Raw genomic sequence first — 14,980 nt, 5'->3', positions numbered from 1 at the left:
CAACATTTGTACCTAATAGCCTTTGAAGCATTAATGATTTCTTTGATTCTTGGCACACCCAAAGTAATATTCATTGAAGCAACACCAGCAAAATGGAAAGTCTTCAGAGTCATCTGTGTGCCAGGCTCACCAATGCTCTGTGCACAAAGGGCTCCTACTGCAGAACCAGGCTCCATCTGTGCCCTGATTAAAAAAAAATAGAGAAAGAGACATGGAACTGGATGAGGTATAAGATCCTAAGCAAACAACAACAGAAACTATTCTGGTAGATATATGAGAAGTTTGTTAATATATTATTTTAGTAAAAAAACAAGAGAGGTTGAAAGGTCACCAATACTGTAAGACTGATCTCATACAAAGCAAGAAGATGCCCTGTCATATAAGCATTCCACAGATGCAGTATAACTTCCATTACAGATTACAAAATGCTTGTCTTCTTCCTCCTAAACATCAGGCACTAGATACAGCATTCTCCCTTCAGGGAAATCCTGTATGCTAGCATTTACTTATTACAGTAAAAGTGATAATTCACATCAAAAAACACTTAAGAAAAATGTAAACAAGTAGTCCTAATAAGGGAAAGCAAAAAACTGGCAATTGCTTTAAAAGAGTTTAGAACTTAATATATACATGAATTTTCTAGAAGAATAAAACATTAGGAAACAATTGATGCAGGTAGGCCACAAAGGAGAGATCACCCATGGCTGCACCTGAATGTCCAAATCTGAGAAGTCTAAGTAGATGAAATAAATCTCAATGAATAAAGAGATTAGAACATCCACACTAGTATTAACTTGGTAGAAGCCAAGGATAACAAACAAAAGGATCCTATGAATGCATAAAAGATCAAAGAACATTTTAGAACAAAGTGTGATGTAACTTCTCAGACTGTAGATCAAGAATAGCTATCAAGATTCATATGAAATTGGAACTCCTCTATATAGACTTTGTTCTGCATGGACTCATGGAAGGTTTTCAAAATCCTCCTGCAAGAGAGGGAGGAAGGAAACATGTCTGGCAGTGGGTGTAAGAATGTCAAGTGTTTAAACAATATCCTCCCTCGCTCTGAATCCTACCACTTTTGGCTTTTACCAGAATGTGCTGTCAAAACACAGTCTGTGGATAAAGGTCGTAAGTAGCTAAATGCCTAAACTGTGCTTGTTGGTATGATGACTATTACTTCAGAAAGAAGGTGCTTAAACACAAGCAGGTAGCTTTGCATGTTCAAGAAATATAAAATGAAACAAAGCCTTTTTTTACAATGTAAAAGGATATGACAGTTTGTTAATGAAAGGATCTGATTTTGACTCAAGACAAACGTAAAAATCCCACCTGTTAGGTCTCTACAACTTTTGTGCAAGACTGCCTTAACAAGTCCACCTTGGACAGTGACACTTTTTTTTTTTATGCCATTGTAGCCAATTGTTTCTAATTTTTTTTTACTGCATTCACAACAGAACTAACATTCATACAGTAAAAACAGCAAAATATACCCCAACATTACCAACAAAACAGCAGCACTGCGAACACAGGAGAGTAAACACTCACCTCATGTATTTGTCTCTGCAAGTCTCTAGAAACTTCTCTAGTTGTGTTGGAGTAATCCTATCCAACTGATATAAAACTCTTGGCTGAAAAGAGAATGGAATAGTTGGAAAAGCAACCACTTATGAAGATTGAAAAGAACTATATCATTACCCCATTAAAATTATTTACCTCTGTTGTGCCATTGTCATTAATTCCATACTTGTCCCTAGTTTTTTTTATCTTCTCAGAAACACCTTTGATGAATTTTTTAATTTCCTGAAATCACATTAAAACCAGAGTAAGCAAAGACATGGTCTCCATATTGAAGCCTTGAACAGCAAGTTATTTACTTTAAGCTCCAAGTATTTACAATAAATTAATAATGCACAGTATGAAGAGAGGAACATGAAAATTTAGACAAACACATAGAGTTTAGCAATCCAGATCCACTTGGGTGTAGCCACAATTTAGTAGCAATACATGAGGACTATGGTCCATGCTGAATAAAAGCATCCTTCCTGAGCACACACTGACAGATGAAGACACCTGACTTGGGTTGATCCTTCCTTTCTACCCACCACTTACTGAAAGTGATTTAAAAACTAAAAAGACCCCTATAGCCACATTTCTCTTCACAGAGGAAAAAAAGGCACAACGTCCCAAGCATATTTCTGGGAATCACAGCAAGGGACCTCAGAGAAAGAAAAAACAATTTTTATCTCAATTGCTGCTCCTCTGTTGTTCACAAGTGGAATTAATTGTAGAAGACTGTTTACCCGAAGAGAATTGGTAATTAGATAGTGTAAGTGTTTTGAGTCATTGACCAATTGAATCCCTGTGTGTGTGTGTCAAGACTTTCAGCTGACAGTCACAAAACTCTGTTCAGTTGAGTGGAGTTGAATGCTTGTGTAGATTCAGTTTAGATGTAGTGTAATATAGTATAGAATAATATAATATAATAAAATAATTAATTAACCTTCTAATATCAATAAAGTCCTCCTCGTCATTCTTCCCTTTGTCAGGGGTCACCTTGCTTTACCATAAATGCCAACTCAAAACCCTTATTTTTTGGTGATACTGACACAAATACATTCTCATTCCTTCCTCAGTATTCAAAATAGTCAAAATGGAAAGACTCTGGCAAGGGAGCAAGTACATGAAGTATATCTGCTGGACAGATTTCAGAGATTGAGGTGCACTTGATTTTGAGAAAAAAAAACCCTCAAAACTATTATATGCATGTCAGTCTTTACCTAAAATATAACTCAAATAACTTGTCTAAGCTGTGGAGAGGTCTTGAAGATAATTGCATTTAACATGTCCCACTACATAGGCCTTTCACTCTCTTAACAGGCTTACCCAAAAGAAGCTCTAATTGTCTTTACTGGAACATAAACTGAAAGAATACTGTTAGAACAATATCCAACCTTTAATCTATAAAGGTCATTTGGTCATTACATGTTGGATATATACATGTACACTAAAAGTCATGAAATGAGATCCATGATTGAACTCTTCCACAAACATGGACTTGGTGCAAGTTATTACCATAACACAAGGTTATCAAAACCAAAATATAAACAAAAAGCACGAGGAAACCCTTCCCACCTATTTCAACCATGATTTAGAAAAGCCTCCATAGAGAAACAAACACTTAGATTAATTTTTAGAGTCCTTTTAAACCTTTTCTACCCCATTACTCCTACCTAGCAGAGTGATGGTTACACAGCATCACCTCTTCTGCACTAGGTACTGGACTCCCTGCAACCAGCACAGTCAGCTGAGCACTGACAATTACTTGCAAAAATGAGTAAGTATCTGAGGGACTGGCTTTTTTTTCCACAGATGAGTTCATAGAATCATTATGAAAACACTTATATCACATTGTAACAGAATTCTCTCTCAAAATAACAACATTCTTGCTGGCATTCAAGGTATTTCCAGAGAGTACATGATTTTCTGTGAGTACCAGAACCAAACTCAAAAGGAAGAACAGACAACAGAAGTGCTACTGGAATGGATGCTTTCAAAGTTGCTTCCCCACTTGGATGACAGGATGCATTCCTATGTTTTTCCCCTGCAGTAAGTAGCATTATTCACAAATAATATATTTGAACATTTTAAAAGCTTCTGACCTCAATATATTTGCAAAAAAATGATAATGTGATTTATTTCCTAAAGTAAGTGTTTAGGCAATAATATAGAGAGTAGTTAATCTTTTTACAAGTGCCTAAAAAAAAGCAATGTTGCAGGACTTGCTGAAGACTCTTCCTCTTTGATAGTGCCTGAGTTACACAGCACTTGAAAAAAATCCAAACAATGTCAACACAATAAATCAATTATTATATATCATTCTCAATAAGGTACTCAAATTTATGTTATTTCCATACACCAGAGTTAGAAAAGGTGGAAGATAAATCTCTGAAAACTTATTTTTCTTTGTCAAACTTTTATTAATGCACAAGACTAAAAGAGGAAATTACTTATTCTTCTCAGCTTTCAGGTATCTGTTGGCTGTTTATCCAAACTATGGATTAATTTTTGCTACAAGTAATGAAAATGTAGCGCTTTGCTGAGCCTAGCTCTCTCTCTGGATTTGTGATCTTTAGTGCAACACCGGACTCTGAGCACAGCTCTAACTTCCAGAGTGGACTCAAAAAAACACTGATTTTTTTTCCACAACTTCTAAATCCATGAAGTCTTAGTCTGGACCAGATTAAGAAAAAGGCACCAAACGGGCTCAGTAAGATGTGGCTCAACACAGGCCTTGCCAGCTCCTCCTTGCTGTTTAGGCAAAAGGGCAGTTCAGGGTTTGGTCAGGTGTCCCAGCAGCCAGGTTAGTGGGGTCACCTACACACCAAAAGCACTGCTTGCATGGCACTCCTTGCAGTCAAGGAGCCACTGGAATTCACAGACAATGCCATGAGATTCAGACAAAATCTGCTCCATTTCAGGCAGACCCAGTAGGCCAACTCTGCATATGACAGCACTGCCTTGCTGTGTGCTGAGCTTTTTCCATGTTTGCACCACATTGCCAGACTGCTATTCCATCATCTCAAAAAAAAAAACAAACCACAACACAGAAAAATTACTTTTTTTTTGGCTATTTAGACACACTGTGTTCTGGACTGGAGTGAATAAGCCCATTAGAGGACCCTCTGACTAAAATAACAGCAGTAAGAAGCATCTCTGTTCTGGAATGGAAAAGTAGAGGAAGGGAAATGAAAACACCAGAAAAACATGCTCATATCCCTAGAGATGGAAAGAACACCTTTTAGGAAAAAGTGTCAAGTACTGAAAGAAAGCTTCCTCAAAATCCTTGAATATAGCAATGGTTATTGATTAACACATCACAGTTTTCACATTAAGTTAAATAATTGTGATGAACACCTATGTCATAATTTAACAAGCAATAAAGTATATATGCTAATCAATTACTTGAGCACTATACACACATCTTCAGCTAAAAAGCACTAACATTAATGCTCACACAGTGCACACACATGCTACAGTTACCTCATTATATTTCTCATAACCTGTCTCAGTTAAAGTCTTCAAGGATGAACAGAAAAAAAAGGAAAGAAGAAAATGTAACTATCTAAAACTTAAAAACCTTAAGCTAATTATCACTAAGATGATGTAGCCATATCTGTGCTTCTGAAATGAATAACAATTAAACTTTCATGATATAATTTAAAATACGTATAGTTCAAATAACAGCTTTATCCCCCCACTCTGATATTAAATTATTTGATTTCTTTCCCTTCAGACTTGCAGTAACTATTTTTCCACTTGACTCTATCCATGGAAGTGCAATTCATGTTTATCTTGTGCTCTGAAACACTGATCTATTAAAAAGAAACCCTTCAAACACAGATCATTAAATAAATCTTGCTCTCATCACTTTATACGGATGTAAGGTTAATTCTATAGGCAGGTTAATGCTACAGTTTTGATCAGTGATTCTCAAGGAAGTCTTGAGAATGGTTGCTCTCATAAATATTAAAATTTCCCAATGCTCTTTCAAACAAATTGAATTTTACAATTCAAAGTGCAGTCATGTAAACCTTCACTCACCCTTAAAAGCCATGTAAGTAGTCTCCAAACAGGCTAAAGTCCTGTCCTTAAATCACAAGGAAAAGTTAATCACAGCATGATAAGGAAATGAGATAATTACCTGTAGAAAACTGTCTTGGCAGCAAAGAAATTCATTCTTTTTCATGATGGACTCGGATGTTAACACCAACTCATTTTTGCTAAGGGCTGGTTCACTTCGGCACGGATAGACAGCCTTCACAGGAAAAAACACAACTTAGCCACAGACAGCACAGGCACAAAAACTCCATTGCAAAGACACAGAACACAGATATGTAGAACTGAGTAACAGCATTCTTTATTTCTGGTTGTGTCTTTTTGTAGTTTGCTTAATGCGGTTTTTTTGGTTGGTTTTGGTTTACTATACTATATATTAGACTACTGTGGAAAGAAGGGCCACATCCACTCCTACTTATTTCTGCAAATCTTTAAGTATACACACAGACATTTCTAGTTCTACCCATTTTTTTACACTCATATGACAGAAATCTAACCAGTCACTTCAGCAAAAAGCTTTTTTCAGGGGGAAGGGGGTCATGACACCCCAACCAACCACAAAACCAAAAATGAACAACACAAGTCTTCAAACATGACTATATTATTGAACAACCACCAGCCAGCTGAACTCAAGAAACATCCATGTCTTGATTTAATAGAGAATTAATCTGTGCAATGGACCAAATGAGTACGCAAATAAGCCAGTAGTAACTTATCTAGTGAGTTGGATATTAGGCCATAAACCTATGTTCAAGCAGAGAAAGAAATGTTACTTTTCACAGCTTATACATGGTTTGGTCTCTGTACACAAATCGCTCTGTTCCACTGGAAAAAATACCTATTACTCTTAGAATACATACCCTGAAAGACTGACCAGGAGCACTCAAAGAAGGCAGTTTGAAAGTAAATACTTCCAGTGAAACAATTTTCCTTATTATTTACTACTGTCTTCTCCCTGCTTAACAGTATTTTCACACTTTCAATAAGGATTTCAGCAATCCTTACCCTGATATTGTCTAGAACTCTCTTGAATTCCAGTGGTTCATCCTTTCCTTCCATAGCTGCAGGATCCAAGCCATCTCCTCCATAAATAAACTGTATAATGTCACCAGTAGAACTTCTGACTGTTAAATCATACTGTGAGCAAAGATCTTCAAGGGATTTTACCAGACGTCTCTGAAGGCAAAAAAAAAAAGAGGTACAATGAAAGTAAAATGGATCTCTTTAAAAACAGCTGTTGATTTGCAATACAAGAAGTACAGAAACCAGACTCAGGAAATAAATCTGACACCGTGATGAGCAGGCATGAAAACCCTCTTAAAATCATACATTTCTCCTCAGGCTTTACTGTACATTCCACAGAACATGAAGCCAATAAAATTTCATGCAACAACACAATACTCCACATTTAGAATTCCATTGTATAGAAAAGCTAATGACTTAAGGCTAAGCTGCAAAAACCTATTGTGTTCAAGGGATTTATTTGAGTGGGTATTTTTTACTTAACACTCATTCTTCCAAGCAGATTTATTTCTCAAGGGATACAATACTTTTTGTATATGAAAGCAGAACCACTCAATGATTGTTTTCTGTGAGAAAAACCAATGAGGTCACCTGCTAAAGCCATTTTTCTATCTGGGTTATCTGCTTCTCCTACATGAACTCTTCATATTGGGAAATCTCTTAATTACCATATTCCTTTGCATTTCCAAAACGAAAGCATGCTATGAAACATTTTAGGTTAAAACCATTTTTACTTGAAAGATGGAATTCATTGTTTCACGAAAGCCAATTAGATCACCCAGACTAGACTATAAATTGGTATTTTTTCCTCACTGGTGAGAAAAAAGGTAAGACAAAATAAATGCCAAGATTATTCCATTAGTTTTGGAGACAAATGGTCTAATTAGTCACACATACCAAACGGTGGTTTTTTTCTGTTTTGTACAGTTACTTGTGTGTCTTGGGATGTGTTCCCAGCCCCAAATTATCTTGGCTTTTCTACTGTCTGTTACACTGGGAAGAGGGTTATAATTTAAATACTTCTTAAATGTTGGAATGGGAATCTTAAGACTGCACATAACAGCAAAAAGCTTTTTGGAGGGACATTTATTTCCCAGTGTAAATTACCCTGTAACGTTGAAAACATACAATATTTGCACTTGTCCCTGATCCATCCCCTCAACATGAACATAACAAATATGCACATCTTAGCAGACTGATAAAACCCTCACTGTGCTGACAGTTACCTGCATATACCCAGTTTCAGCTGTTTTTACAGCTGTATCAACCAGACCTTCTCGACCAGCCATTGTGTGGAAAAAAAATTCAGTGGGAGTCAACCCAGAATAGAAGCTGTTCGCAACAAAGCCTTTTGCTGCAGGGAGCTGCAGGAAGAGCGTGAAAAACACAGTTAAAATGCAATACATGTTCTGTAGATTACAGAAAGACATGGTCCATGTCATCAAAATGCTTTCTGGAAGTTAGCCAATACCCCCCACCAACACAGGACAATGACCTCAGCGTTGCTTGGCTCTCAAGTTCCATATTTCTATTTTAGATCTGAATAAATTTTTCAGAAATCCTTGCCTAGTTCTTCCAAACTAATTTACCAGAGTTGCTCCTTCCTCCTGGTCACATTTCCAGCTATTCCTTCCCAACACTACCAACACTTCCATTAAACTTGCAGAAATTGAAACTGCAATTAAGAACGTTCATTTTGCTATAGTAGTGCAAAGGTATTTGCTGAAGACTTAGGAAGCTAGGAAAAACACAACTGGAGATATGTATATAATTAATTTTTTTTAATGAATTGCCCTCACCCCGGAGGAAAGTTCTTGTCAATGACATTTATACAGGCATCCTTTCAAGTAAAAAAATCACTTTTTGTTGTTATTTAACAACAGGTAAATGATTTCTAAATCAGAAAAAAAGCTAGAGCTACATTTTATCTTCTCATCTAAACCATTAAGTATTGTTTCTTTATCTACTTATTCAGTATGCTACAGAACTCAGAAGTGGAAATTTGGCCATTTAGTCACATATGTAAGTGTCATAGCTACCACCTGACACTTGGCTAACACAAACTAGACTATGGGTTCATACCCAGAACCTTTGCTAGTGTTTATTAGATTTCAAACAGCACTTAAAAAGAAATTAATCTCACTGAATTATATATTAACAAGTGCTTAAGAGTCATTATTGCTTCATGTAGGACTGAAACATGAAACACAGAGTAACCCATGGCACCTATCCTGGAGGAAAAAAAGAAAAACCAGAATGATTTATCTGGCATCTTCTCACCTGCTTATAAAGACACCAACACACATTCAGTAGTTTTCTTGGAAAGTATTAGTGCAGTCAAACGTAATGCCAGTGAGAAACTTTAACAAATTATTTTTAGGATTCTCAAGAGAACGAAAAATGTATCATCACTTCACTTCATTAAATTAGAAAGGTCAAAGCAAGGCTTAGCTGTTAGAAGTCAAGCTAACTAGACATCCTACAGCAATTCAGAACACTGTTGTTAACTCCCAAATCACACAAAACATTTTATTTTACACTGACCATATATGATCCTTTTCCTTCAGCATATCATGACAAAACGTTTCATCATGCATTCTCCTCAAAACAGCTTAAGGAAACTTCTTTCACTTTCCTTCACAGTCTGTTGTAAACACCCAGAATTACCTTAGAATGCTTCTCAAAGTGAGGCAAGGACCTGTTCTCAAAACCATCAGGAACACGGGACCCACTGATAGCCTGCTGCCCCACACAAGCAATCATCTGGGATATGTTAATGAAGGAGCCTGAAGAGACAAAGAAAGTCCTCCACTCACAAATGAGGAATATCCTGCTTCCCTGATGAACTTATCTTCATTTCCGAGAAGGCGAATTACTTAGCCTCATAACTGCTCAGCAAAACAGAACTCCAAGAATTAGAGAAGCTTTTCTGTTACTTGTCCTATTAATTTCAGAATTTATGCCAAGTCTTAAGTGTATTTATGCACTTAAGTCTATGATACAGCCAACAATTTTTCATTTTTAATTCCTTTGGGTCATAGACATTCATGCCATTATTCAGCTCCCGTCCTTATATTATCTAGGGTTGTATTACAGATTGTGTTGTACACAGCCCATGATCCTAACCCACATATTTGGCTTCACAATTTCTTCAATAAACATAGTTCAACAATATTTTTCATAAAGGGCTCAGTGTCTACCAGGACTCCCAGAACAAATTCAGTCCCAGAGAATTAAGTCACTAACTCAGAAGTTTTATTTGCGGAATATGTTTGCAAACAATGCCTCCCCATCACCCCCACAAAAATTAGACAATATAGTGTCTTAGATTTCAGTATTTCTTTAGAACACAACATGTCACTGTGAGGCTTTCCACAAATTATTAGACAGATAAAGGCAAAAGTGACTTCTTCAAATTCTTAATGGAAACAAATGAAAACTCACAAGAATTCAAGACCTTACAGCACCTTTCAGTACCTAAAGAGGGGCTACAAGAAAGGCAGAGAGGGACTTGACACAAGGGCAGGTAGATAGAACAGGGGGAATGACTTTAAACTGTCAGAGGGCAGGTTTATATTAGATATCAGGAAGAAGCTCTATTACAAGGGTGGTGAGGCACTGTTGCAGGTTGCTCAGAGAAGCTGTGGATGCCCCATCCTTGTCTGGTGAAGGTGTCCCAACCCATGACAGCAGGGTTGGAAAGATGATCTTTAAAGTCCCTTCCAAATAATTCCACAGTTCTACAAAATGTTAGTGCCAATTCTGAATGTATCATTTACTGCTGATTTTTCTATGTGATATAAATATTGAAGTAGAAACACAACTGAAAACTTTTCACTGAGTAATTAAGTCCTAAGAACATCTGCAGTTCCAACAAGATGTTTCGCAACTTGTACTAAAAATCCAGACACATGAATAGCAGAACATCAGCTTGATTTTGGCTAAAAACCCAACTTACTGAGCAACTTGAAACAGCTATGACATGAACTTGCACAACTGGCAGTATAAAAAAGCTATAAAGATGGAATAAGTAAGTTTCACATAAGTGAAGCGGTGAGCAACCTACATGTCAAGTTCAGCTGTCCCTACCTTTAGAACCACAGAGAGCCATGATCAGGGGACTGTTGCTCTTGTCCAGTTCTCTGAGACAGGCACTGCCAGCATGATCTCTGATAACAGACAGTTCTTTAAGGATTAAGGCCTGAAATACAGTATTTCAGAGGTTCAGAATTTGCTAAAAAACACTTATACAAACAGAACTCTATCACTCCCAGCAACACCTTCAGTAGTAAAAGGGAATTCAAAACATACTGAAGACAAAGAAACCCAGTTGTTGCTTCAGGCAAAACAATTTTAAATTTCAGCTTGCCTAACTTCCAGTTTGCTGAAGAAAATGTTTTTGTTGGGATAAGACAGAGGTATCCAAGAACATGACAATCTCTTATCAGCATCCAACACATCAGCTAAATTGAGCTTTGCACTAAGCTCTAAGTCACGCTGTGCTGCATGGAAGATAAACATGAAAATCTTGATCAACATAATCAACTCCATTCCAATTACCTGTGTAATTTCATTCTCTTGTATCACCCCAATACACCCTGGAGGATTTCAGTTGTTCTGTGTTAAGCTAACATTTTTTAGATGCATACAAACATCTTAAGCCTGTACAGACTCAGCTCAAGTTACATGCCTAGGGTCTGTATTTGCCTGTATTTTTAGGTTTCAGAAGACAACCATAGACTTTCAATGTACAAGAATCTATTTGTCAAGCCTCTACTCCAAATCAAGTGAATTTAATTATAAATTTTACCTCTAGTGTCTCTTCTGCAGTACAACCAGGCTGCTGCTGTAGCTTGCCAGTGTTCAGAGCTTCAATATACTCATCACATTTCTTATAGCCAGCATTCAGGAGCTCATACTTAGCTTTTAGCAGGCCCTGCCCAGGGGTTACATCACCAATTCCAATTGAAAAGCCACGATTAGCTATTATTAAAAAGAAAATAAATTTTGACAGTTCAATCTCATATAGAGAAAACAAATTAAACATTATTGGGAACTTTAAATTTTGCCTCCCATCATGTGATCATCACAAGCACTTCATAACCACAATAATAATAGCTTCACTGGCTCCCACCTTCAAAACAGGCTTATTTTTTTAAAAAAGCACAGCATGTCATATTTAAAGCAAAAATCTTGCTTGCTCACTATTTCTGCATTAAAGTATATTTTACAAGGAAATGTACTTACAAAGATAGACTGGAGCAAGTCTGGCCAGACGTGACATGGCATCTGCAGCTTCCACCTGGCCCCAGTCTCTCAGCAAGATGTAGAAGATATTGTTCTTGGATCCTGACCCCAGTGTTCCTTTGTCCATACTGCCACTCATTAACTCGCTGTTTTGAATTGTGACATCTAGAAATGAAAAGGCAAAAGAAAATTCACCAGTTTTCTAAAACATTCACTACCCACTAGTAATCACTTACAGAAAGAATTTTTAAATAAAAGCTCTATCTATGCTCAATATTTTCAACGTGAATTCAGGTATCATCTTCTTGAAGCATAAGTCACTTCTCTATCACTTATTACGCCAAAACAAAACATGATCCAGGTTTTCTTGAGACTTTTGAGAATTTTCAGAGAACTTTCTGAAGAGCATTACAATGTCTTCAGAAATGCATTTTTTTCAGAGAACTGAACACAGCCAATAACAAAATCTACAAGTTTTCAATATCATGTGCTCCTGTTAAACTCAGAAAATGGACTCTTCCCATATTTTCTACAATTAATAGACTGTGAAATAAAGACAGCAAGTTATGTTCACAGGAGTGTGAGCAGGATTGCTTTGTGGCCTTTTGTTCTACAATATTTAGAGGCTTAAAAAAATTGTTCCACCATGTTCACAACTGACTTCATAGCACAGAGTGTTCCTTTCAACTACAGAAATCACTCAGTCATCTGTGGAGAGGACTTGAGCGCTAACTGGAAAATTCTTTCTTGAGGCAACATTGCATGACAGAATTAGTGTAAATCAATGGTTCCCCAACTTACAGTTCTGAGCAGCAAGGAACCAGCCTAAGCCTGCCTGCTCAAGTTCCTTTCCAACAGTCACCACACAAATGTTAAATTAATTCTAAGGTAAGTCTTGCTCATCTCCTACAGCCTTTTCAACCATGGTGCTTTGCATTCCATCTGACAACTGACATCCCTAACTGGAAGGACATGGATGGTTGGATATCCTAGGGATTTATCTTCCCTGCATATTCTAACTCTTTACAGTGTTTGATTTATAATCCCCTGCATTAGTACCCCCTGTCAAGAGACTGAGCTTTTTCACTTGCCCTCTGGACAACCACCTCCTAAGCTTTGTTTTCCTCTCTCTTGCCTTCAAACAATAAGTTAGCATCACGACAAACTAAGCATCATACAAAAGACATTTTAGTTTAAGAAAACAGACTTCAGCTCTCAAGAAAAACTGCAATATTTTATTTTTCATTTCAAGAACACTTATGTAAAGTACTGCTTCAATACCTACACCTAGTAAGCTCAGTAATTTCTATGTTTTCTTTGAAGACTTCCAAAACATGGCTTTACAAGTGTCACTCACAAGAATCATTGTAACACAGGTCCTCCCCTTTGCCACAATACTGTTTGCCCTTTGTTCGTAGGTTGGCTTTTACAGGACAATCATCACTGGGTTTGAGAATGAGGCTGAAAACCTGTTTTCCTGTCCAGAGTGTTACAGGCTGAGAGAAACAGAAGGAGAAAAACAACAATTACAAGATTATGCTACAACTACAGAAAGAGTAAGCAAGCATTTAATTGTAAAATTGCTTGATAGAGCATGTCTAGAGAGAATCCTACTTGTAGAAATGCATAGTAGAATTCCTTTGAAAAACATGCTCTTTCATAGATTTGAACCCCCTGGGTGCTGAATGGTTATCCTTTACAACAGGGTATGTGCACACACCCAGAGAAACGTGCATAACTGCTCCCTCTTACTGTCATGTTCCCCTTTCTGACTAGAAAAGGCAAAAACCTCAAAGATGCTGCTGTCATTTTACTTCTGAAAGAGGTTCCAACATCTATAATTACTTCTTTATAAAGTACCTTTGATTTAAAACTTTAGGAGTTTAAGGATTCATGTAACATCACTATGGGTCAAGAACACACAATAGAAAAAGTCTTATTAAAATAAAAAAAATAGTTTGACACACCTTCAGAATTGCTGGGGGTGGAAGACGAACTTTGATCTTTTCATCCTTGCCAACCAGGATAGATGCAATAATTTGACAGGCTTTGGCTCGATCAAAAAAGGTATCTTTCAATGTAAGAAGATAAGCACCTGGAATTAAAAAAGGATTATGATAGCCTAAATTTAGATTCAATTTAAAAGCCATTGCTTACTCAGCATCAATTATTGCATTCCAATACTAATCAGCTACTTATTATGCAAAACAACAATACTTTAGACAGCTTCAGTTGTAAATCCTCTCCAGAATTTTGTTTTAATTAAGTTGCCCACACTAAATGCCTGAAAATTTGGAGCAGTCCATTTCTAGAACCTGCTTTCTTGATCTCAGACTCTATTTCTTTAGTGAAATAAGGCCTTGGCATTTATTTTTACTTTCATCCTTATGTTCATTGAACATTTCCCAAAGAATTAAAGACACTGAAGGTACACACTGTAGGTTAAAGCTAATAGTTATTGAGTGAAATCAACTCCTCTATCATAATCACAAGCAGTTTGCACTATCCACTGAATGCAGAGAAAGATCTCAAACACTCATTTGCAGAAAAACACAGCAAAGTACACTCAGAGACAGCAATAACTGTAGCTACAAAGGTAGACAGCATCAGGAATTATTCTAAGGGCATCATTACATTACAGGAAAACAAGGGCCTTATCTAATAATGTCACTTGGACTTGTGAAAGGAGTTATTAATTAATACAGAAAAATTCTGAAAAAGGAAGTGATTCTGAAGGAACAACTGTCAGATCACACAGCTCTGAAATAAGCTCATACACACCTGTGAGGAAATCTTGAATAGCAGCAATAAGAGGCTCTCCATTTCTAGGTGTTACCAAGTTTGCTTTAGTCTGCATGACACAAAAAGATATTATGCATTTGAAGACACTGATATTCTCTTGGCTATTCAAAATGGAACCTACCATTTAAGACATTCATTTTATGGTGAAATGGTCAAAGCTTATTCTAAATCAAAGTATAGCTTTCTTCAGAATGATGGAAAAAAGAAGTCAAATTTCAGTTCACTTCCATCCATGCACATCTACTGACACTTAAGGAATGGCCTGAGGAAAGTTCCTGGAAATTACATA

The 14,980-nt window shown here is 36.8% G+C and overlaps 1 protein-coding gene across 3 annotated transcripts in view; it reads right to left on the bottom strand.

Moving 5' to 3' along the window:
* The window catches only part of POLR3A (RNA polymerase III subunit A), a 32,092-nt gene that overhangs the window by 7,732 nt on the left and 9,380 nt on the right, over positions 1-14,980 (bottom strand). For 2 of the 3 annotated variants that reach the window (XM_064430345.1, XM_064430346.1), the window contains exons 12-25: positions 14,671-14,740; positions 13,857-13,984; positions 13,247-13,385; positions 11,890-12,054; positions 11,453-11,625; positions 10,732-10,843; positions 9,310-9,428; positions 7,869-8,006; positions 6,625-6,795; positions 5,705-5,818; positions 5,044-5,079; positions 1,717-1,803; positions 1,549-1,631; positions 13-183 (exon numbers count right to left, since the gene is read on the bottom strand). In XM_064430345.1, coding sequence (XP_064286415.1) covers positions 13-183; positions 1,549-1,631; positions 1,717-1,803; positions 5,044-5,079; positions 5,705-5,818; positions 6,625-6,795; positions 7,869-8,006; positions 9,310-9,428; positions 10,732-10,843; positions 11,453-11,625; positions 11,890-12,054; positions 13,247-13,385; positions 13,857-13,984; positions 14,671-14,740 — 1,706 coding nt within the window. The remainder of the gene's footprint in view (positions 1-12; positions 184-1,548; positions 1,632-1,716; positions 1,804-5,043; positions 5,080-5,704; positions 5,819-6,624; positions 6,796-7,868; positions 8,007-9,309; positions 9,429-10,731; positions 10,844-11,452; positions 11,626-11,889; positions 12,055-13,246; positions 13,386-13,856; positions 13,985-14,670; positions 14,741-14,980) is intronic. The other variant, XM_064430347.1, reaches the window with a different exon arrangement.

This window comes from Passer domesticus, chromosome 8 (genome assembly GCF_036417665.1).
Source record: "Passer domesticus isolate bPasDom1 chromosome 8, bPasDom1.hap1, whole genome shotgun sequence".
In the NCBI taxonomy this organism is placed as follows: domain Eukaryota; kingdom Metazoa; phylum Chordata; class Aves; order Passeriformes; family Passeridae; genus Passer; species Passer domesticus.
Note: the sequence above shows the minus strand (reverse complement) of the source record. Positions and strands in the feature narration are given on the sequence as shown.